Source organism: Suricata suricatta, chromosome 7 (assembly GCF_006229205.1).
Source record: "Suricata suricatta isolate VVHF042 chromosome 7, meerkat_22Aug2017_6uvM2_HiC, whole genome shotgun sequence".
Classification (NCBI taxonomy): Eukaryota; Metazoa; Chordata; class Mammalia; order Carnivora; family Herpestidae; genus Suricata; species Suricata suricatta.
Window position 1 is genome coordinate 124,451,975 of NC_043706.1, and position 25,059 is coordinate 124,477,033.

A 25,059-nucleotide genomic window follows, 5' to 3' on the forward strand; every position below is an offset into this window, starting at 1 on the left:
CCATATCTGGGAGAGCCTTGAAATGTTAAGCACTTGTGACAAGGACAGTTCTTTTGTCTTCCAATATCCATCCTCCCCATCTTCCTTTGACTAAAGATTACTTCCTGCCTCCCTTGCAGTAGACGGGGCCATGTGTCTAAGGTCTGGTGAATGGATGAAGGAGAAATAGTGTAACTTCTGTGGAGTTATATCAAAGGGAAAGGCTTCCTCTTTATCTTTTCTCCTTTCTGATGGTTAGAATATGGTGCTATAGATTGAAGTTTGTGTCTCCCCAAATCCCGGTGTTAAATCCTAATTCCCCATTTTGGTGCCATATTTTTTCATGTCTTTGCCTGTTGTTTTTAAATTTTTAAGTGTTTATTTGTTTTTAAAAGAGAGAAAGAGAGGGAAGGAGAGGGGCAGAGAGAAGAAGATACTGAATCCAAAGCAGGCTCCAGGCTCTGAGCTGTTAGCCCAGAGCCCAACGTGGAGCTTGAACTCACAAACTGTGAAATCACGACCTGAGCTGAAATGGGATGCTTAATTGACTGAGCCACCTTGGCGCCCCTCTTTGCTTGTTTTAGAACTGGAATGTTTACCATTGAGTCTTGAGAATTCTTTACACATTTTAGGTAGGAAGCCTTTGTCAGATCCAAGGCTTACAAACCCTGAGTTCTCTTTGTAAGATCCTTAACAGCACAAAAGTTTTAAATTTTGGTAAATTATTAATTTCTTCTTTTATGGATCATTCTTTTGGTGTCAGGTCTAAGCACTCCCTCCCTATCCCCTTCCCAAGAATACAAGAACCAAACAAAACAAGACCAAAAACAAACAAAAAAAGAGGGCACAACATAATCAACCAATTTGAAATTAGTGATATAGAGAAAAATCTTAAAAGGAGCTAAGATAAAAAGGCATGTTAAATATAGTCTTTATCACTGGGTATTATAGGGAAACCAACTTGACAATAAACGATAATATAAACAAATAATAAAGTCTTTATAGTGCTGGAAGGGAAAGTACAAAAGGGATGATTAATATTTTAATTTCACATATCTATTTACCTGTCTATCCATCCACACACGCACATGCACCTGCAGACACACACAGAGGAAGGTGTCCTTACGCAGCTAGACTGCTGGGTAAGCGGACTCTGTAAGGCAGATGCCTGAGTTTGACGTCCCGAGCACGGGCAGACAGGAAAGAAAGAAAGAGGGATGTAACGTGGGAAGAACAAGAACCAGCCGGAGCTTCACAAGGATAGACTGAAACCCTTGTCAGTACCTCGTTGCCCCCGATCTTGATGCTAGGAGTGTCCTGCAGAATGTGAGGCCCCTCATGACCAAGTTAATCACACATGTCTGGTCTGGGAGCCGGAAGAGGTTAAGGAGGATCCCGGTGCAGCTGGAGCAGTGGGAGGTCATGCTGCCACCTCACACCTATGAGGTCACCCAGCAGGTAAACCGCAGTGTGCATGAGCTACAAAACTTCCCTCCAAATTCCCATGCAAGACTCTCTCCTGTGCCCCTCCCCATGCAGACACATGCAGGCAGGGGAATTCTGGGAAGTATAATTTAGCCTAGCCATCACACATGATATTTCAGTTTATTTTAGGAACGCTCTAATAAAGGAAACACAGTGATAAAGATACCTGGAAAACATTTTGGTAGATGAAGATCTAGTTTATTGCAGGATCTATACTTCAGAAGTTTTATAAACTTTGCTTAATGGAGAATATATCTGGTGTGGCCCCAGCAGGAAACAAGTCCTTTTGAGGTGAGATTTTGATAAAAATCTGTTAAATTTATCTCAGTGAAGAGAACCGAGGAGAACCGAGGCATCTAGAACAGGACTGGCAGGAAGCCTTTCCTCCCCCACAGCTCTGGTAGGCTGAACTCCACCGGAGTTCACTGGAACTCTGATGGTCAGGAGCAGCTACCGCCAGAGGCTCAGCATCACCTAGAGAAGCAGAGAAGAAATTCCCTGACCTAGTCTCATCGTGCCTTCGTGTTTCCTGCCCAACCCTCCTAGGACTGAAGGCAGCAGATAGAACGGTTCAAACTAGATCTGGGAGTCACACAGAGAGCAGCTAGCTCAGTGAACAATATCTAATTCAGCCAAACTTCCTAACATTTACCAAAGAGCCTGAAATAGTTATGATGATAAATAATCTGGTGTAGGGTTTACATTTTCTGTGAAACTTGTTCTTTTCCACTGGTGTTGAAACATACTCATCATCATCTTGACAAATGCCATTAATTTTCATTTTTCCTCAAATGGAACATTGCCCTATAAATTATTTTCATAGCAAAGAGTGACTCAACTCTCAATAAAAGTGATTAATGGAAATCTGCCATGTTCTCATTCTGCTACTCATAAATTTTCTGCATGTAGTCAAACTTCTTTAAGTGTTCTGAGTCACAATAACTCATGGTCAGGCACTGAAATGCAATTCAACTATTGAAAAGATGAATGCATAAAATGGGTTGATATGTCATTCGAGTAATAACATAAGAAAGTGAGCAGCTCAACAAAGTCAAAGCACACATGCACTTAGTTCAAAAAGTTGGTGGATTTAAACCCATAAAGTTTGTACCATAACATATACTCAAGTGCATGCTCATTTTCAGTATACACTTTCCTCTTCTTTTATACACTTCCTTTTCAAGCTCTTCCATGTACATCATCCTATTTACCCCTGAAAAGAGGAATGGTCCCCATAAGGCAGATGATAAAACTGAAACCCAGGAAGTTTAAGTGACTTGCTCATTCTATGCAGCTAGGAAAGCAACAACCCATAAGTTGAAAGCAGGTACCGTGATTTCAAACACTGCAACTTTAATAAAATACTTTGTGATATTTTAAAAGGTCATTTACCTGCTTGCTGACTCTGTAACCTATACTTTCTGTGATATGTCATCCTAAAGACCAGTCTTTTGATTTCATTCCTGTGAGGACCCTGCCTTACTAGGAGGAAGTGTGAGTATAGCCATATAGAAAAGCCTTTAAAAACTTTTTAAAACCTCTTTGCAAACTTATCAGGTCCACAGGAATTAAACATGAACAAACAATCAAATAAAACCAACTCAAGTGGTAGTAGTGACCTTTGAAAGCCACTCTTTAGGTCAAGAGACCCTCAGTTGGCTATAAGGACACAAGTCATCAAATGCATCTGAAACACAGATAGCCAGCTCAAAGTTGGCTCAAAAAAGGAACCCTGCCATAAGCTTATGTTTGTCTACTTAATCTTCAGCAAGCACTGCAGAATACAAAGTTGTGCAGACGGTTTCTCAGACATATACTTTTAGGAAAGTCTACTCTTCCCTGTGAATCTTCCTTTCATTCACAATAATAATATTAACAGTATTTGCTGAGTTCTTGCTACATGCCAAACACTCTTAGATCTTTATGTAGTAAACTCATTCATCCTCATATAGATCCTATGACGTAGGTGCCCTTTTTATCTTGACTTTCAGATAACCATGCAAGCAGAGGAAGGCGAAGTAACTTGGCCCAGGTCATCTAGCCACTATGGGCAGGGCAAAGATCTGAGCCCAGATGATCTGACTCTTTGTTTGTTTGTTTGTTTAATATTTACTTACTTATTTCTGAGAGACAGAGAGAGGGACAGTGGGAGAGAGAGAGAGAGGGATAGAGAATCCCAAGCAGACTCTGCACTGTCAGTACAGAGCCCAATGTGGGACTTGAACCCACAAACCATGAGATCATGACCTGAGTCCAAGTCAGATGCTTAACTGACTGAGCCACCCAGGCACCTCTACTCTTTTTTTTTTTTTAATGTTTATTTATTTGTTTTGAGAGCGGGCAGGGGCAAAGAGAGAGGAGGGGAGAGAGAATCCCAAGCAGACTCTGTGCTGTCAGTACAAAGCCTGAGGTGGGGCTCAAACTCATAAGCTATGACTTCATGACCTGAGCAGAAATCAAGAGTCGAAGGCTTAACTGACTTAGCCACTCAGGCACCCTGTATGGTCTCTTAACCTCTACCTCTTATTGCCCTCCAGCCCAGGCCTCCATAAGGTCCCTCAGATGCACTCCTGTTCGCCTGAAATCTTCCAGAGCACAGGCCATCTGTACCAGTAGAGTGCCCAGTACTGTGAACACTCAGCCGAGTTCACTGTATGATTGATAGAATGATGAAAGAGGGACAGATGAATGAAAGAATGAGTATGCAAATGTGTTCTGAGAGGTCAGAAAAGGAAGAGATTCTTTTAGAGTAGGTGGGTTAGGAAGAAAAGGTTACTTACATCCAGGATCCTTGAATACTGGTAGAATTTCAATAGGCAGAGATAAAGAAAAGGTGGAAAAACTATATTCAGTTGGAGACACTGGAAAGCCTGGAGATACATTCAGAGAACAGCAAGTTGAACAAATTGGCAGTGGCTTATTCTTGGGCTACCTGAATGAAGGTGATGCAGGGAGAGGTCTGATCAGGTTAGCTTGAGGTTACTTTGCTGAATGTTTTGTTGTTTTTATTTTAATAATTTTTGTTGAAAGTTGTATAGAAGATTACTTTATTCCTGCATCTTCTCAATTGTTTCTTCCTTATATTTGTGCTTTTCCTTTACTACTTGGTGTGATTTTGTTTTACATTCAAGTGTCTTTTGGTGGTCTTTGTCCATTTTTGGTCTAGTGCTAACCACCTTGCGGGGGTGAATGCCCACGTGGACAGCTGTGACACTTGCCTTCTCTTGCTGTCTTTGTTCAATGCGGACAGCGTGTTTCTTCCTGTAAAGCTGGACTACTTCGCCAATTTGCTGACCTTCAGAGTGTCCTCACACAAACTGTACTTCATCATCCTTCCAGATGGTCATGGGTCAAACGTTTTACTTCTGTCTCAGCTTTTTGGAAAGAGGGGAAGCTATAATTTCTGCAAATGTAGGAAGGTGCATTGACATGCCTTCTATGGCCCTTGCTCTGGTCAGAAGTCACAGGGGCACCTGGGTGGCTCAGTTGGTTAAGCATTCGACTTTGGCTCAGGTCATGATCTCACGTTTGTGGGTTTGAGTCCTATGCTGGGCTCTGTGCTAACAGTTTGGAGCCTGGAGCTTGCTTCAGATTCTGTGTCTCCCTGTCTCTCTGACCCTCTTCCTCTCATCCTCTGTCTCTCTCTGTCTCAAAAGTAAATAAAACATTAAAAAAAAGAAGTCACAGAGGGATTGAACTTCATTTTGGCCACTGTTGCTACAGTGATGGCCACAAAAATAAAGAAGTGCTGGATGTTTTATAGCAGGCTGAAGGAATTCCTGCTTGGAGAATCGGATGCCTCTGGAGGAGTGTGAAGGTGGATGTGAGAGGCTGACCATCTCGGGGCTGTACTTTCAGGAAACTGAATGGGCAGTGATGTGTCAGAAATTCAGGGGAGTGGCAAGTTGCTGACCTATAATGAATGAATACAGGAATGAGTCTTAGGAAGTCTGTGAATCCCTGAAAGGCACTCAAAAGTTTGCCTGTATTTGTGTATGCACATATTTCTACTGAGACTGTCTACAACTTCTCAATGATTCTCAAAAATTGTGACCTCATGCCCCAAACAGGATTGCCCAAGGCAAACATCCAAATAGATGCCACCATTCCATATATCTAAATATCTTAAGATTATAAATGAAGTTAAACTATTGAATAAAATGTTTTTCAACCTCACAATATGTAGTACAGTAATGATACTCAAAGTTTACTTTGAATTTCCTTTTATAAAAAATGTAAGTTAATGTAAATACTAAAAACCTCAAAATATTGAATATTAAAACTACATATAAAAACCAATGATTAAAATTAAAAAGCAATAAAATAATGATGAAATACTACTACATACCTATTAGAATAGCTAAAATTCAAAACACCAACAACACCAAATGCTGGTGAGGATATGGAGAAACAGAAGCTCTCATTCACTGCTGGTGTGAATGCAAAATGATGCGGCCACTTTGGAAGACAGTTTGACAGTTTCTTACAAAACATACTGTTATCATAGAATCTGGTAATCTCGCCCTGTGGTTGGTGAGTAGATACATGAACTGAGCATATCCAGACAACAGTATATCATCCAACAACAAAAAAGAAATGAGTATAACCCACAAAGACATACACGAAATTTGAATGCCTATTGCTTAGTGAAAGAAGTAATTCTAAAAAGGCTACATACCATTCCAACTATATGACATTCTGGAAAAGGCAAGACTGTGGAGACACAAATAAATCAGTGGTTACCAAGGAGAAGGTTGGGGGGATGAACAGGTGGACCACAGGAATTTTTTAAAGCAGTAAACTATTTAGTAGGGTATATATGATTATCAAAACTTAATCCAAAACAAATCACACACACATTCACATGCTTCCCCATACACACTTCAGAGAAAGTACAACACACAATGAATCCTAATATAAACTATGGACTTTAGTTAATAATGTATCAATAGTGGCTCATTATTTGTAACAAATGTACCCACTAATGCAACAGGAAGGCTGGGGGGGGTTACTCTGTACTTTCTGCTCAGTGTTTCTTATAAATATAAAACTGCCCCCCAAAATAAAGTCTATTAATTTAAAACTTAAAAGGCAAAATGCAAATGATGATGAATATAAAAACTTAAAAATTATTTCAATGGACAGGAATTTTATTAATTTATTAATTCATGCACTTGGAAGCTGATATTGATACATAAACTTGAGAGTATTTCTTCCTGATTAACTAAACTCTTTATCATTAAGAAATCACTTCCTTTATCACTGCTAATATTTCTGCTCTGAAATGTATTTTGTCTGGCATTAACGGAAACACTCTTGCTTTCTTTTGATTTGTGTTAGCTATCTTTTTTCTATTCTTTTACTTTCAATCTGTTTGAATTTTTTACATTTAATATGTGATTTTCTTGTAGGTGGCATATTGTTGTGCTTTGCTTTTTATGCAATCTGGCCATTTCTGCCTTTTAATTGGAATGATTAGACTATTCATATTTAATGTGATTACTTTGTGTTAGATTGACATCTAATCTTGCTATTTGCTTTCTATTCATTCCATCTTTCTTCTCTTTTCCCTTTTTCTTTTTGCTTTCTTTTGGATCAATTAAACATTTTAACGACTCCATTTTTGTTTTCTTTTGCTGGCATGTTATTTTGTTGTTTTAGTTGACTCTGGGTTTAGAGTAGCCCCCAATCATGTATTACAATTTACTTTCAAGGGATATTATACCACTTTACAAATAGTTTAAGAACCTATTTTAAGGTTCTAGTATTGTCATACATTTTTCATTAACATATTTTATAAATCCCACACTGTATTTTTACTATTTTTGCTTAGTTAATTATCTTTAATGATATTTAATAATAAGAAAAAACATGTATTTATTATGTAGTTAACATTTCTGGTATACTTCATTTGTTTGTAGATTTCCATATTTCCACTTGGCATCATTTTCCTTTTGCCTCAGGGCTTCCATTCTTAGAGTGTGCTGGTAATAAATTTTATAGCCTGTTGGTAATAAATTCTTTCAGTTTTCTATGTCTGAGAAAAATATTTATTTCACTTTCATTTGTAAAGGATACATTCACTGTGTATAAAATAATAAACTGACAGTTTTTCCCTTTAATATTTTTTTCTTTTAGTCCTCCTCTGTTTCTCTGGTATTATTATTACTGTTGTGAAATTTGCTGTTGTTCTCATCTTTTTATCTTTTTTCTTCTCTAAATAATGTCTTTTTTTTTCCCCCTCTGGGTGCTTTTAAGATGTTCTTTTTATCACCGGTTTTGAGTGATTTAGTTATGATATGCTTTGGTGTACTTCATGTTTCTTGTGCTTGGGTTCACTCAGCTTCTTGGATCTATGCTTTTAAAGGTTACAACAAATCTGGAAGAGTTTTGGACTTTATTTCTTCAAATATTTCTTCCATTTCTCTTTTCCTTTGGGGAACTCCAATTGTGTGTGCGGTGTGTGTGTGTGCGTGTGCGCACGTGTGTGCGTGTGTGCGTGTGTGTGTGGGTGTGTGTGTGTGGACTGAGTTTTCCTACTCTTAAAGAGAGCAGAAAAATTACCATGTCTGGTAATTTTTAATTAGATGCTGTAGATTAAGTATTATACCTTGTTGGATGCTACGTATTTTTGAATTCCCATAAGTGTTCTTGAACTTTGTTATGTTAAATTATATAGAAACAGTTTGATGCCACAGGGAGAAAAATTTTCTGTCCACTACTTCCAGAAAATTAGGAGGTTTTTCAGTCTGGTTTGTGAGAATAGGCACCATTTCTGGCTGTGTGCAGGCAGTGGTTACTGCTTCCTCTAACCCTTTTGGTTGGTTTTGCCGCCAGCCCCAGGAGGTTTTCTGACATGCATTAACTGATAAATCCTCTGCTGAATACTCAAGGGGGATCTTGTGCAAGTCTGCTCAGATCTATCTGTGTTCATCTCTCTCCCCGGTACTTGGTACTCCATCCTATGGACTTTAGTCACCTTCGTCTCCCTGGATTCGGCTTCATCTCAGCTCAGGCGACGTGCCTGGCTTCTCCTCTGTGCCATGTGCTGGAAACTCGTCCACAGCAGCAAGCTGGGGCACGTGGGGCTTACCTTGCATGTTTTTCGTATCTTGGGATCTCAGTCCTTCATTACTTAATACCTTGAAAATTGATGTTTATATATTTTGTCCCTGCTGTTGTTACTCAGTTGGGAGGGTAAATCTGGCCCCTGTTGCTCCATCACGTTTGGAAGCAGAAGTCAAGGTATAAGCATTAACTAAATAGTAGAGCAGTATCTAGCCTCATTTTACTCAGCTTTGGCGGGGGTGGGGGGAGAAAAATGACTGTTAATAACCAAGACTTACAGTGGGGTACCATGAATTTCTGAATTTACTATAAACTTGCAGAGTTAGAAGGTATACAAAAATTATCAGGCCTATGAGACTATGATGCCTGGGAATAGTCTAGGGTAGAAGGTATAAATATGAGGGAATATACTGACCATGAGTTAATAAATATTTTTGCTTAGGAATGGACTAGTCTAAAGAAGTTTGTACAGGCCTAACATTTGCCATAACAAAAAATTTTAAAACATTATGCAGTCCAACTCTTTGGTTTTACAGAATAGGAAATCCTATTAAAAAAGGGTATGCAGCTATATTGAGGGATAGCATGATAATGATGATAATGACAATAATGATAGATAATGTTCATTATTTTACACTCAGCAAAGTACTTTCTCATTTCATCCTGCATAAACCGCAGAAATAAAAGAGAAATGAGTGTTTAGAGAAAGGTGAGTAGGTCTGATTATGATGAAAATTTGCGGTTACGACAAAGCTGGAATGCGATGATGATGATGATAATTATAGCAGCTTACTACTTGAAGGCACCGTTCTAGGCAGTTTGCATGAGTTATCTCATCAAAACTCCTATATACAAAATGGTCTACAATTGACATTTTTTCATATTTTGGCATTTCTGGAGTCAGGAGGCACCTTTTGACTGATGGTATAGGACAGTTAATGTCAAAATGGGGAGTTAAGTATTTTCAGAGAGGGTGTGCCTTCATTTTAGCCAGCCATGTGGTGGCGTCAATCCATTCCCTAGAAATGAAACTATCTGCTTGAAGCTCTTTGTCCCACATGGATAATATGAATTCAGACTTCAAATTTTCATGACTACCAACTTACACATTTCTCAGAAGAAATTTTTTTCCTCCCTACATCCAGTGTCAAATTAAGACACATGTATGACCTGGATTGAGACAAGATGGTGGGCCTGCAAGCAGGAGCTGTCACAGGATGGAAAGGGTGTGAATAGAAGCAGGGTTTAAAAGCAGCTTCTATCAACACATCTTTTTTTCACCCTGCTTGATTAGTACCTTGACTCACTATGGCAGTAGCAGCAGTAAAATAGGCAATATTAAACATAACTATTTTGAAATTTCCAATTCAAGATGGAGCTTTATGTTGTGTTTGCCATTAATTTATGTATTTTTCTCTTCTAAATGACTATATATGCAAAGTACAGCTTGTTTTGACACTTTCAACAATGGGTAGATCATTCACACAGAAAACCAATAAGGAAACATTAGACTTACACTATGCATTAGAACAGATGGACTTAACAGACATTTGCAGAACATTCCATCCAACAGCAGGAGAATACAGATTTTCTCAAGTGCATATGTAATGTTCTCCAAGGATATATTATGTTAACCCACAAAACATCTCTTAATAAATTTAAAAAAGATTGAAATCATTTCAAGCAACTTTTCCAAACCTAATGGTATAAAACTAGAAATCAGTTGCAAGAAGAAAACTGGAAAATTCACAAATATGTGGAGAGTAAACAACAAGCTACGGAAAAACCAATGTATTTAAGGAGAAATCAGGGACACCTGGGTGGTTCAGTTGGTTAAGCATCCAACTTTGGCTTAGGGCATTATTTCACAGTTTGTGGGTTTGAGCCCCATATTGGGCTCTGTGCTGACTGCTCAGAGCCTGGAGCCTGCTTTGGATTCCGTGTCTCCCTCTCTCTGCTTCTCCTGCACTTATTCTCTCTCTCTCTCTAACAATAAATAAACATTAAAAATTTTTAAAAAAGAAATTAAAAGAGAATTAAAAATTTCATGAGACAAATATGGAAGCACAACCTACCCAAACTAATGGGATGGAGCAAAAGCAGCTCTAAGAGGGAGGCCACAGCAATAAATGCCTACATAATAAAAAAAAAAACCACTTTAAGTGAACAACTTTACATCTCAAGAAATAGGAGAAGAAAAACAAACTAAGCATCCAGTTAGCAGAAGGAGAGAAATAACAAAGATAAGAGTGGAAATAAAGGAAGCAGAGACCATAAAGACAACTGAAAAGATGAATGAAACAAAGGGGAGGCTTTTTTTGGAAAAAGCAGACAAAATCGATATACCTTTATCTAGGCTTACCAAGAATAAAAAAAGACAGAGACTCAAATAAAATTAGAAATGAAAGAGGAGATGTTACAACTGATACCACAGAAATACACATGATCATGAAAAACTAACATGAATTATTATATGCCAACAAATTGGACAATCTAGAAGAAAAAGAAATTTCCTAGAAACATACAACCTCCCGAGACTAAATCATGAACTAATACAAAATCTGAATAGACTCATTATAAATAAGGTGATTAAATCAGTAATAAAAACCCTCCTGGGTCGCCTGGGTAGCTCAGTCCATTGAGCATCCGGCTTCAGCTCAGGTCATGATCTCACAGTTCGTGGGTTCAAGCCCCACATCGGGCTCTGTGCTGACAGCTAGCTCAGAGCCTGGAGCCTGCTTCAGATTCTGTATCTCCCTCTCTCTCTGCCCCTCCCCTGCTCGTGCTGTCTCTCTCTGTCTCTCTAAAATAAATTTAAAAACGTTTAAAAAATTAAAAAAAAAAACCCTCCTAACAAACAAAAGTTCAGGACCAAATGGCTTCACTGGTAAATTCTACCAAATAGTTTAAAATTGAGAATCAGTCATTTTCAAACTCTTCCAAAAAAAAAAAAATAGAAGAAAACAGAACACTTCCAAACCATTTTACAAAGTTGGCATTACCCTGATATCAAATCCAATCAAGGACAACTATAAGAAAACAAAGTAACAGATCAATATACTGATGAACAGTAGAGGGAAAATCCTCAACAATATTAGCAAACCTAATTCAACAATATATAAAAAAGATGGCACGCCATGATCAGGTGGAATTCATTTCAGGGATGCAAGATGGTCCAACATCTGAAAATCAATCAACATGACACACCACATTAACAAAGTGAAGGGTAAAAATCTTACAATCATCTCAATAGATGCAGAAAAAGCATTTGACAGACAAGGTTTAACATTGATTCATGATAAAATCGTGTAACAACCTGAGTATAGAGTGAACATACCTTAACATAATAAAGGCTACACATGACAAGCCCACAGCTGTCATCATGCTCAACAGTGAAAAGGTGAAAGCTTTTCTTCTAAGATCAGGAAAGGAGAAGGATGTCTACTCTTGTCACTTTTATTCAATATGGTACTAGAAGTTCTAGCCAGGGCAATCAGGCAGTAAAAGGAAATAAAGTCAAAAAGGAAGAAGTAAAACTTTCTCTATTTGTAGATTAAATGTAATAGACAGAAAACCCTAAAAACTCCACCAAAAATTGTTAGAGCTAAAAATTCAGTAAAGTTGAAGGATACAAAATCAATTAAAAAAATCAGTTGCCATTCTTTACCCTGACAATGAACTGGCAATAAGAGAAATTAAGTAAATAATCCACTTACAATTGCATCAAAAAGGATGATATATGAAGAATAAATTTAACCAATGAGGAGAAAGAGCTGTACACTGAGAACTATAAGACACTGATGAAAGAAACTGAAGACAAAAATAAATGGGAAGAGATTATGTGTTCATGGATTAGAAAAATTAATATTGTTAAAATATCCACACTACCTAAAGCAGTTTGATAGGGATTCAATACAATCAAAATTCCAGTGGCATTTTTCACAGAAACAATAGGGTATTGGCATAAATACAGGCATATAAATCAATGCAACATAACAGAGAGCCCAGAAATAAACTCATGCTTATATGGTCAACTAATTTTCCATAAAAGAGCCAAGAATATACAATGGAAAAAGAATAGTCTCTTTAATAAATGGTGTTGAGAAACCTGGACAGCCAAATACATAAGAATGAAACTGGACCTCTCTCTTACACCATACACAAAAACCAACTCAAAATACTTGAATAAAAAACCTGCAACTATAAAACTCCTAGAAGAAAACATAGGAGGTAATCTCCTTGACATCAACCTTGGCAATGTTCTTTTTTAAAAATTTGACACCAAAAGCAAAGATAATAAAGGCAAAAATAAACAAGTGAAACTACATCAAATAAAGAGCTGTTGCACAGGAAATTGTCAACAAAATAAAAAGGCAACTTACCAAATGGGAGAACATATTCACAAATCATATATCTTATAAGGGGTTAATATCCAAAATGAATAAAGTGCTCCTACAACTCAATATCAAAAACAGACAAAACAAAACATTTTAAAAATGGGCAGAGGAACTGAACAGACATTTCTCCAAAGAAGATATACAAATGACCAACAGGTATATGAAAAGGTGCTCAACATCACTAATCATCAGCGAAATACAAATCAAAAGCAAAATGAGGTATCACCTTACACCTGTTAGAGTGGCTATCATCAAAAAGACTAGAGATAACAAGTTGAAGTGGATCTGCAAAAAGGGGACCCCTTGTGCATTGTTGGTGGGAACGTAAATTGGTACACCCTCTATGGAAAATAGTACGAAAATTCTTCAAAAAGCTGAAAATAGAACTACCATATGATCTAGCACTCCCACTTCTGAGTATAAATCCAAAGGAAAGGAAAATGGAATAGTGAAGAGATATCTATGCTCCTGTGTTCCCTGCAGCATTGTTCACAAGCGATAGAAAAAAGCAAGGGGTGGCTATGTGGCTCAGATGGCTGAGCATCCAACTTTGGCCCAGGTCATGGTCTCACACTTTCATAGTCTGTAGGTTTTCCTGTGTCAGGCTCTGTGCTGACAGCTAGCTCAGACCCTAGAGCCTGCTTTGGATTCTGTGTCTCCCTCTCTCTCTACCCCTCCCCCACTCATGCTCTGTCTCTGTTCTCAAAAATAAACAAATGTTAGAAACAACTGAGGTGCCTATCAATGGACAAATGGATAAAGAAGATGTGGTTTATAGTTATAATGGGATATTATTCGGCCATGAGAAAGAAAAACATTTGGCCATTTGTGACAATGTTGATGGATCTTGTGAGCATTATACAAAATTAAGTAAGCCAGACAGAGAAAGGCAAATGCTGCATGGTATCACTTATGTATGGAAACTTAAAAAAAAAAAAAAGTCAAACTCATAGAAAGAGAGAGCAGAAAAGTGCTTGCCGGGGGCTGGGGTTGAGAGAAACAGGGAGAGGATGGTAAAAAGGTGCAGGCTTTAAGCTAGGAGATGCATACAGTTTGAAGGTTTAATGTAAAACATGGTGACTAAGTTTAGAGAATTGAAATGTGCTAAAAGAATAAAACTTTTTTGCTTCTTCAAAACAACATAGATTAATGCTTCTTATTTTAATATTAATTTTATACTTTTAATGTGTAGATTTGTTCATTTTTTAAAAGTTTTAAATTTTAATTCCAATGTAGTTAATAATCAGTGTTATATTAGTTGAAGGGGCACTATAGTAGAGTTATTCAACAACGCTATATATTACTCAGTGCCCATCATGGTAAGTGGACTCTTAATCCCTTTCGCCTATTTTTAGCCATTCTCCCTCCCATCTCTGGTAACAAACAGTTTGTCCTCTATAGTTAAGAGTTTCTTTCTTGGTTTGTCTCTCTCCTTTTTGTCCATTGCTCGTTTGTTTTGTTTCTTAAATTCCGCATATGATTGGTTTCAATTCTATAGTTCTAATGAGGCTGAAACCATAACAATTCTTACCATGCGTATGTAAGTTACATTGTATTTATATTATATTCAAGTCATTTGGCAACACTGGGTATATCATATATTCTTTTTCCTTGGAAAGGGGTCTGTCTACTCACCACTGAAGTTGGAGAGATGAGGTCCTGGGACCCTGAAAGAAATAAGGCATGAAGAGATTATGTGCAGCACTCACATTTGCATTGTAATCAATTATGAATTCTTATTTTCATGAGGGCATTTGTTTTGTAAATGTTTCTTCGTGACTAGGGATGTAAAATTGTGGCAAAAGTTCCTGTTTCATAATTCAACTTTGTCCATCTTGTAAAAACTAGGGTTTAAAGAAATCAGCTAGAGCGGCCTACTTTCAACACGGAGAGTTAGTGATGCAAGCCTATGTCAGCTTCCACCAAAAGTTCCTCCTCATGCTTGGGGCACATAAGTAAGGTAAGGAGCCACAGACTGAGAGGAACATCGGTCAGCTTCCCCAGCTTCTCAACAAGATCACCATCCCAAGAGCAGATGCCTGCAAGAAGTCTGTCCATTGGACCTGTGAATTTACACCTGAGACTTTGATCCGTTTTCACTGTGTCAATTTTGGTATGTTCATCTTTAAGACATATTCGTCATTTGAAACACGTTTGTTTTTTGTCGTGCCAAGATTGTGCTCTTAAATTTTCTTTAGGGTCATGGAAGAATGCTGGCTGTGGTCCATGCACTCACAGAAATTATAAACCATCTCTGAGGAAGGACTCAGCCCACCAGAAGAGAGTGTTGAAGGGAAAAGTAAGACAAAGTCATGGAGCTGCAAGAAGAGGATGAAATGGATGAAGAGAAAGAGAAAAAAAACATGTCTCAGCCCCAAAGTAAGGCTTTTTTTGGTGTAGATATACACAGTTTCTAAATGGATGGTACGAATTCATCTAAATGAACCAACTATAGATTATAAAAATGTTTAGTCTATTTGTGAGAATTATGCTTGTTGAGAACAAATTTAACTATACAAATTCAAAATCAATCTTTAAAGGCTTATGACTAAGCTATTACCTATGAAGGCATGGCTCATTTGCTACGTTCTGCTTATGCTTTTCTGTTTCACTTCTATCAGTTCTGCAGGACAGGAGGATTGTGCAAAAAGGGCTTTTACCAGAAGTGAGTATTGAGTAATAGTCTCATCTTAAAAATAGTTTTGCAACTTGTTATGCAAAATCACAGTTGAAAAGAAAACAGATCAATTATACTATCTCTGCATCTAGTATTTTTTAGCCTCTTCTCTTTAACCCAGAATGTTCTATTTGTATGAATAGAGCAGCCAGTACATGCTCACCTTCAGGCCTCTTGCAAGTATAGCAATATATCAGAGGAAAATTGTCACTTAATTGCAGTTTGGGTTAAAATAAAAAATATGAGTATGTTATTTCAGGAAATGTAGCCAGGAGTAATATTTAACTAATACCAAAATAGTACAATTTCACCACCAATTTTCTACCCCTCCTATGTGCCATGCACAGAAAAATAAGCTTACTAAACAATAAGAAATTTACTTTTCTATGAGTTATCTGTTGAATTCTTTTCTTTCTTTTTTTTTGTAATTTTTCTAAGTGTATACAGGTTTAGACATTGCTCTTTTTTAAATTTTTTAATGTTTATTTATTTTGAGAGAAAGAGACCGAGTGTGAGGGGGAGAGGGGCAGAGAGAGAGGGAGACAGAATCGGAAGCAGGCTCCAGGCGCTGAGCTGTCAGCACAGAGCCCGGTGCAGGCTTCAAACTCACAAGGGGTGAGAGCATGACCTGAGCTGAAGTCAAATGCTTAACTGACTGAGCCACCCAGGCGCCCCTAGACACTGCTCTTTGCGGGTAGGTAACAGGATAAGAGAAATCCTTTGCTTTGAATGGTGCTTAGTTTTTGGTTCTTCTGTGGTCTTTGATGCTGTTCTTGTATTCTTCATTGGTGGTTAAGAACATGGACTTTTGTGTTGGACACCAGGATTTGACTAGGGTCCTTTGCTCGCTGGTGCTGTGACAGTGGACGGGAGACTTTAAGGCTCATTTCCTCCTCTGTCAAATAGGGTTGGGTTGTATACACTTGACCAATTTGTGATGAAAATTAAATAAGGTAATATATGAAAATGTTAGCATAGTTCTTGGCACACTGCAACTGACCAATAAGTATCAGTTATTTTTAATATAGATATTAGTATTATGGGGTTTATATATTTTTAAATGAGCTGATGTCTGCTAATAATTGTACAGTTAAACACTGAACCTCAAAGGGTGTCTTAGTCCACGTGGCCTTTATGCTATAGGAAAAATAATCTAGACTTTATGGATTATCAATAGCAGAAATTTATTTGTCATAGTTCTGGAGACTGGGAGGTCTAAGATCAAGGTGCCGACAGATTTGGTGTCTGGTAAGAGCCCACTTCCTGGTTCATAGACGGTCGTCTACTTGCTGTCTTCTCACATGACAGAAGGGGCAAGAGAGCTGTGTGCGGCCACTTTTATAAGAACATGATTCCCATTCTTGAGGGCTCCATCCTCATGACCTAATCACCCCCAAGGCCCTCCTTCCTAATGCCATCATGTTGGGTATTAGATTACAACATGAATTTTTGGCAGACACAAACATTTAGTGTATAGGAAGGGGTTAAAAACTCCAATAAGCTGTGTATATTGAGTAATGATGGCTTGTTTGTAGTACTGAGGTATAGATTTTCTCCCATATCCAGAAGTAATTGAAAGCTTACTAGATATTAAAATATTTAATAACTTAAAAATGAACCAACCTGTTTATAGTCTTATATATGTATTTCCATAAATAATATTTTATGTAGAGAAGCTATATGCAAAATGATTTGCCTATGAATCAGAGTATTTTTCTAGTCTGAGTGTGCTGGAGAAAAATGTATATTATATGACATACAACACGGTTTCTTCATAAAGCTAACCAGTGAACTGAAATAAGGAGATGCTAAAATTATCAGGGAACATTTTTGTAAGGACTATAGGTATAAAAATTTCAGAGCAGGGATTTGGACTCTGTGGTCTAGCTACTGATAAAGGATGCTGTATCAGGGTCCCAGCAGTAAACAGATGGCACATTGAAATTAGAATAATTCAATAATGGTTTATAAATAAAGGTAATATTTAAAGGTATCAGCAGAGGGGAAATCATAGGGATTCTTAGGCTGTCATACGCCAGTCCTGAGACTCATGAGTAGGGAGAGATAATCAGAACCAGGAAGGAGAGAGAATCATGTAGAACAGACCACTTTAGAGGAACCTGTTGGGAACACAGAGAGTCCTTCTGTTTGAAATAAATTCCCAGACCTCATCCTCTGCTTCTGCTCTCCTGCTAGATCTCCCTGTTGGCCAAGTCCAAGAGATGCCAATGGGCATAGGAACCTATTGCAACAATCCATCGAGATCAACCACCCAGGGTAGAGAGTAGGATGGAGAGAAGTAGAAAGTAGATCTGAAGGAGCAAACAGAAGATGCCTGCATACATGCTGACATGATAAAAATCTAGAATTTATTTTTTCTTGTTAGTATATTCATTGGTGGTGCTTGTTTATAAACGAGTTGAAGCTTTATAAACATGCACTAGACAATAGCCTTACAAGAATTAAATTATAAAAAAAAGAATTAAATTATAAACTACTTTTGAACAATGGAATAAAAAAACATAGCTTAAAATCATGTTTTGTTAAAAACAAACAACAAACAGTGATAAATCCATATTCCTAAATCTCACTACACCACCCTCTAAAATGTCATCTCAGTGCCCTGAGCTCCCAAGTTCAGCTCAGTGCTTACTTGTGTCACTCACTCACTCACCTTTCAACAAATATTTATTGACAATCCCTAACGTGCTAGGTATTGTTTTAGGCTTTGGGTAAAAAGTAGTAAAGTGGTGAAGTATTAAGTGGAGACATAATCTCCATTCTGAATCCAAAACTATTTTTTAAACCAATGGTTTAGTAGATAACAGTTTTGAATGACATAGAGAAAGATTTAAACAGTTTAGCAAATCTGTGTTAATAAAGATAACCAAGAGCAACAGAACTGCACGATCACTGAAAGTCCAAATGTAATATTTATACATGAAAATTTGAGACTCTGCATAGCAGCCATTTATGTAGTAAGGGCCACAGACTTTTTAGGCAGCTTATTCCCTCCCTCCTAAAAGAAAGACCTTTATCTTAAATTGTAAGCTGTCCAATTCTGGAAAAGCTTATCCAGATATGATTTGTGAGACAGAGCACAGGGTGCTGGCAGGATCAATACTGGTAACCAATATAGTAACAAAAGAACCGTCTGCAATCATGCTAATTTCCTACTCTGCACAGTCCAATGCAGTGTGGGCACTAATGACTGTTAGTTATGGTGACTCTTATGCTCTAAAAATGTCACTGAGATTGAGGAACTGAATTTCAAATTTTGCTTAATCTTAATTAATTTAAATTTAAATAGCTACATGTGTCTGCAATAATGGACAGTGAAGATCTAGAACAAGATGTGGAAGATGGGGCTTGCTGATTCATTTAAACTCATTTCCCTTTTCAACAGGGCTAACAAAAGCTGTTCATTTACTCATACACCATCATGTGCCTGGCAGCATAGAGAGGAATTTCCATAGAGAGGAAATCAAAGATAGGTTATAAGAAGATAACAAGTGTTGGCAAAGGGGTGGAGAAACCAGAACCCCCGTGCATTGCTGGAATGAATGTAAACTGGTGCAGCTACTGTGAAGAATGGTGTGCAGATACCACAAAAAATTACACAGAGCATGACTATATGATCCAGCAACTCCCCTTCTGGGTATGGACTCCAGAAAAGTTGAAGAAAAGACTGAAAAAGAAATAGTATTCAGCCTTTAAAAGGAAAAAGATTTGGGTCACCTGGGTGGTTCAGTCGGTTAAGCATCTGACTCTTGGTTTGTGAGATTAAACCCTGCGTTTGGCTCTGCGCTGACAGGATGGAGCCTGCTTGGGGTTCTCTCTCTCTGTTTCCAACTCTCCCCTCAAAATAAATAAACATTTTTTTTTAGAGAAAGGAAAAAGATTCTGACACACGCTATAACATAGATAAATCGTGACCATTATGCCAAGTGAAACAAGCCAGCCACTCCACTTACGTGACATATCGAGAGTAGTCAAAGTGATAGAGACAGTAAGTAGAATGACGACTTCTGGGGGCTAGACAGAGGGGGGAGCAGAGAATTGGTGTTTAATAGGCACAGAGTTGTCAGTTAGGGTAGATAAAATTTTCTGGAAACGGATGGGGATGGTCGCACCACAGTGTGAATGTACTTATGTAACTGAACTTTGCACTTTCAAAAGGTTACAATGGAAAATTTTAAGTCACATATATTTTATCACACCCAAAAAAGACAGGTTAAACATACGCCCTCAAGGAGTTTGCAAACTAGTGTGGCAAAGAGAAATGGTGGTTGGTGATCGCTACATGATGGTTGGTGATTGCTTAATGTCTATTTAGCTGAGGGCTATGTAGGAGTTGCATCTGAGAAGGCAGCTGGGCTAGATGTCCTTCCAATCCTGAGACTCAGTGGCTTTATGAGCACTTCACATTTGGGATGGCAGTAAGGTACGAGATACTGTATACAGAGGACAAGACTTCATGAGGGAACTATGCCTTTCTCCAAGCGCTTCCCCTGCTTTACCTGGATCTACCCTAGCGTCCTCATCCATACTCATAGCTCAGGAAATCCAGATGAGGTGAGAGCCAACCTTTCCAGAAAAAATGTATAAGACATAGGAGACCTACCTGGTAGGCACATCAACTGCAGAAAACCCAGGTCAGTTTAGACTTTGTCATTACCAGTATCTTCATCCCTTCACAATCTAAGTCTCAAAGATACCAATCTCTGATAACCAACTTGCATTTTTGCAACTGAATCTCTCTAATCCCCTCACTGCACAATTTCTTGATACCCTGGAACCTTCAATCCATTAACCTCACACCTTTCCACTTTGCCTCAACACCATCATTCATGTCCTCTCTTCTCTCCTTCCTTGGTTTAAATGCCATGGTCCTTCCTTATAATAATTCTCTTGTATAGAGGCTCCATGTTCCTGTCCCTCTCTCCTCCATCGCATTCAGCTGGCCAAACCCAACCTCTGCTTCTATCTGGACCTCTGCCTCGCATTATCTGTACCCAAGTAGGCAAGTGAGACTGGTCAGAACACACACCTATTCTGACTGGTCTCCCGTTATATACGTAATCCCTGACATCAAATGAACCCTTACTATTATCCAGCAATCTGACTATGTTTTCAAAGTCTGTCTACTCTCTCACTATCCCTGGTGATGTTTCAAACTGACTACCCTCTTCTCAAACTTTCCTCTCTTCTCCTCACTCTACTGATAACCTTGCTTTTCCATTGAGAAAACATATTCCTGCCTCCACATTTACCAGCATCTGTGCCCCTATGTTCTGCCTTCACTCCTGCTATCAGAAAAAAATATCTATCTTCTCCAATTTAACCCCAACATTCCTTTCATGCATTGCATTCCATCCTTGCTCATCTACTCAAGAACACTGCTTCAGCAATGATCTTTTCTCTCCTGCACCATCACTTGTTCCTTGTTTTTTGGCTTGTGCCCATGAGCATACAGACAGGTGTATCTTGTAATTAAAATAAAAATCTCTCTCTTAACCATATATTTCCGTCCAGCTTTTGTCTCAGTTTTCTGTCTCCATTTACTCTTTTTTCAGTCTCTATGGGCCCAATCCGTACAGGCTTTGATCACTACACACCACCCCAATTCTTCTTATCAAGTGTGCACTGACCTCCACATGGCCAAGCCCAACGCTCAAGTTTTCAGTTCTAATTTTACCCACTTTAGCAGTGTTTAACAGAGTTTGACCATTCTTGAACCACTGCTTTCACTTGGCTTCTGGAACACCACTCTTTGTTAGTCTACTTCCTAAATCACTGATTATGCCTTCTCATTCTCTTTTCTTTGATTCTTTGTCCTCCTTGATCCCTGACCCTTGGAGTGCCCAATGGCTCAGACTGCAGACAGCTAAATTCTACGTGCAGGGGCACCTGGGTGGCTCAGTTGGTTAAGCATCTGGCTTCAGCTCAGGTCATGATCTCATGGTTCGTAGGTTCAAGCCCCGCATCAGGCTCTGTGCTGACAGCTAGTTCAGAGCCTGGAGCCTGATTCAGATTCCATATCACCCTCTCTTTCTGACCCTCCCCTGTCTGTGCTGTCTCTCTCTGTCTCTCAAAAATAAATAAAAAAACATTTAAAAAATTAAAAAAAATAAATTCTACCTGTCGACCACCGATCACTAAAGACTTCCCAATTGATACCATCTCCCAGACACACCTGTCCAAATGCCTTCTTGACAACTCAAACTTAAAGTGTCCAAAATGGAACTCTTTTTTTAAAATATTTATTTTTGAGAGACAGAGAAGACAGAGTATGAGCAGGAGAGGGGCAGAGAGGGAGACATAGAATGGAAGCAGTCTCAAGACTCTGAGCCGTCAGCACAGAGCCTGACATGGGGCTCGAACTCATGAGCTGTTAGATCATGACCTGAGCTGAAGTCGGAGGCTTGACCAACTGAGCCACCCAGGCACCCCCAAAATGGAACTCTTAATTCCCAGCAACCTCCCCTCCCCTTCCGCAGCCCTACAAATTGCTGCTCAAGCAGTCTTCCTGGTTAGCATAAGGAACCTCTTTTCTTCTAATTGCTTTGAGTAAAAACCTTAACTCAACCTGACTTCTTCTACTCTCCATGCCCTGCATCCAATTAATCAGCCAGTCATGTCAGCTTCTCCTTGGCAATATACTCAGAACCTGCCCACTTCTTACCAGCTCTACTGCTATGGTTTTGTATCAGTCAGGGTGGTCCAGAGAAACAGAACTGTATATGTATATGAACATTAACAGAGGCTGAGAACTTCCAAAATCTTCAGTTGGCAAGATGGAGACCCAGGAAAGTTGGTACAATTTCAGTCTGAGGCCTGAAAAGCAGGAGAGCAAATGGTATAACTTCCAGTTCGAGGCCAAGTCTGAAGGCAGGAAAATGTTGATGTTTAAGCTCAAAATCAGGCCTAGAGAGGATCAATTCTCCCTCAACCAGCTTGCAGTTTTATTCAGGCCTTCAACAGACTGGATGACGCCCACCCATACTGGGTGGGCAATCTGCTTTACTCATTCTATAGATTCAAATGTTAATCTCTTCTAAAACACCCTTAGAGACACATCCAGAATAATCTTTAACCAAATACCTGGGCACCCCATTGCCCAGTGGAGTTAACAGACAAAATTAACTGGCACAGTTTCCTAACTAGTTGGCCTTCTTCCATCCTCTCCCCCTAATTTGTCAATATAATAGCAAATTTTTAAAAAAAGGCATATCAGGTTACTTTTCTACTAAAAATTCTTCAATGTCTTCCTTTCTCAATAAGAGTAAAATTTAAAACTATCATGACCACCAAGGCCCTTCATGCTCCAGCCCTGGTTACATCACCCACTGCTCTTCCCTCACTCATTCTGTTCTACCCACATTGATACTAATCCAGGAAGCCAAGAACTCTTCCCTCAGGGCCTCTACGTCTACAGATCTCTCTGCCTGAAATGGTCATAACCCAAATATCCGCATTATTTCCTCCTTCAACTGTTTTGTTTGGTTTTTATCTTGGAGGCCTTTGAAGTAAACTTCTTTTAAAGTTTATTATAGCACACTCATCTCTTTTATTTTGCTTTACTTTTATTAAAAAATGTTTTAATGTTTATTTTTGAGAGAGTGAGAGGCAGAGCATGAGTGGGGGAGGGGCAGAGAGAGAGGGAGACACCGAGTCTGAAGCAGGCTCCAGGTTGTGAGCTGTCAGCACCGAGCCGGACGCAAGGCTCAGACCCATGAACCGTGAGATCATGACCTGAGCTGAAGTCGAATGTCTAACCGACCGAGCCACTCAGGCGCCCCTAGCTTTATTTTAATAAATGCTATTTTTTAGAATAGTTTTAGATTTACAGAAAAATTGCAAGGATGGTATAGAGTGTTTTCATAAACCTCATACCCATTTCCCCCTATTTATCACCGTCTTCTAGTTAATATGGCACACCATCACAACTAATCAACCAATCTTGATACTATATTGCTAATGAAAGTCCATCCACATACATCTAGGTGACATGTCTCCTCAGGCTCCTCTACAGTGTAGCAGTTTTCCAGACTTTCCCTGTTTCTGATGACATGGACAGCTCAGGGAAATATTGGCCATGTATTTTGGAGGATGTCCCTCTGTTATCCGATATTTTTCTTATAAGAACTGGGGTCATGGGCTTGGGGAAGGAAAACCACAGAGGTAAAGTGACATTTTCATCACATCATATCATAAGTGCATACTATCAGTATGATATATGACTGTTAATATTGACCTTGATCTTCTGGCCGAGGTGGTACCTCCATTGTGAAGTTATTCTTTTTCTCCCTTCTATGCCTTACTTTTTGGGAGAAGTCACTGTGGGCAGGCCATACTTCAGGAGTGGGAAATTATGCTTCTCCTCCTTAAGGGTGGAGTATCTACAGAAACTTAAAACATTTTTTTAATGTTTTTTATTTATTTTTGAGAGACAGAGAGAGACAGCACGAGCAGGGGAGGGTCAGAGAGAGAGGGAGACACAGAATCCGAAGCAGGCTCCAGGCTCTGAGCTAGCTGTCAGCACAGAGCCCAATGCGGGGCTCGAACCCACGAACCGTGAGATCATGACCTGAGCCAAAGCCGGACGCTTAACCGACTGAGCCACCCAGGCGCCCCTACGTAAATTTTTACAAATTCTTCTGCAGGGGAGATTGATCTCCATTTAGCATTTATTTATTATTCAACTACTTATACTGTTAGAAACTCATGGGTTTTCTTTTAACTTTGGATTGTAGTCTAATACTACTTTATTGTGTTGCTCAAATTGTCCCAATTGTGCATTGGGAGTTCTTTCAGTTGGCTTCTGCCTTTCTTTGAAATTCCACATCAACAAGAGCTTTGTTTTTGTTGTTGTTGGCGGTGTTTTTTTGTTGGTGTGCGTGTGCGCGTTATACCATTCCCTAACTTTTAAGCCTCAGTCTTATTTTTCAAGATACTTACGGCCATTTGGCGTAATGTACACTTGATGTTCCCCACGGGAACGCCAGGTCTTCGAAGGCACGGTCTTGGTATTTTTAACCACAGTCAGTACCCTCAGCCCTCGAGTGGACGCTCGTTTGGTACTGAATGAACGACTGAAGCGGTCCGGGGTTCTGGCCTACTCGACAGGCGGTGAGTCCAAGAGGGCTCAGCCTCGGTGGGCCGCTCAGGCCCCGGCCGGCCGCCTTGCGGGTTACTGGGTAGCGGCAGGTGCGGGGCTGGCAGCCACACCCACTCTCAGAACCCGCCGCACGCGGCCTCTCCACTCGGAACGCAGCGCCCGGTAGACGTCACCGGCGCGAGGGGGATTCCTGGGGAAAGTCCGGCGCAGCCGGGCCCCTCCCCGCGCGGAGGGGGGCAGGCGAGGTGCCTCGGGCCGCCTCGGAGAGCGTCTGCGGGCGCGCAGGAGAGGCACGGCTGCAGGGCGGCCCGGCCCCCGGCTGCCCGCTTTCC

At 39.4% G+C, this 25,059-nt stretch overlaps 1 protein-coding gene and 1 pseudogene across 3 annotated transcripts in view; one reads left to right on the forward strand and one right to left on the reverse strand.

The window, feature by feature from the left end:
* Positions 1-4,511: 4,511 nt before the first annotated feature.
* LOC115295360 lies at positions 4,512-8,425 on the reverse strand (annotated as a pseudogene).
* A 6,399-nt stretch (positions 8,426-14,824) lies between these two features.
* STX11 (syntaxin 11) overlaps positions 14,825-25,059 on the forward strand; it is a 45,862-nt gene continuing 35,627 nt past the window's right edge. The window contains exons 1-2 of one of the 3 annotated variants that reach the window (XM_029943822.1): positions 14,825-15,042; positions 15,128-15,308. In XM_029943822.1, coding sequence (XP_029799682.1) covers positions 15,242-15,308 — 67 coding nt within the window. In that variant the 5' untranslated portion in view covers positions 14,825-15,042; positions 15,128-15,241. Of the gene's footprint in view, positions 15,043-15,127; positions 15,309-25,059 lie in introns of those variants that run through there. The other 2 variants (XM_029943829.1, XM_029943830.1) reach the window with 2 other exon arrangements.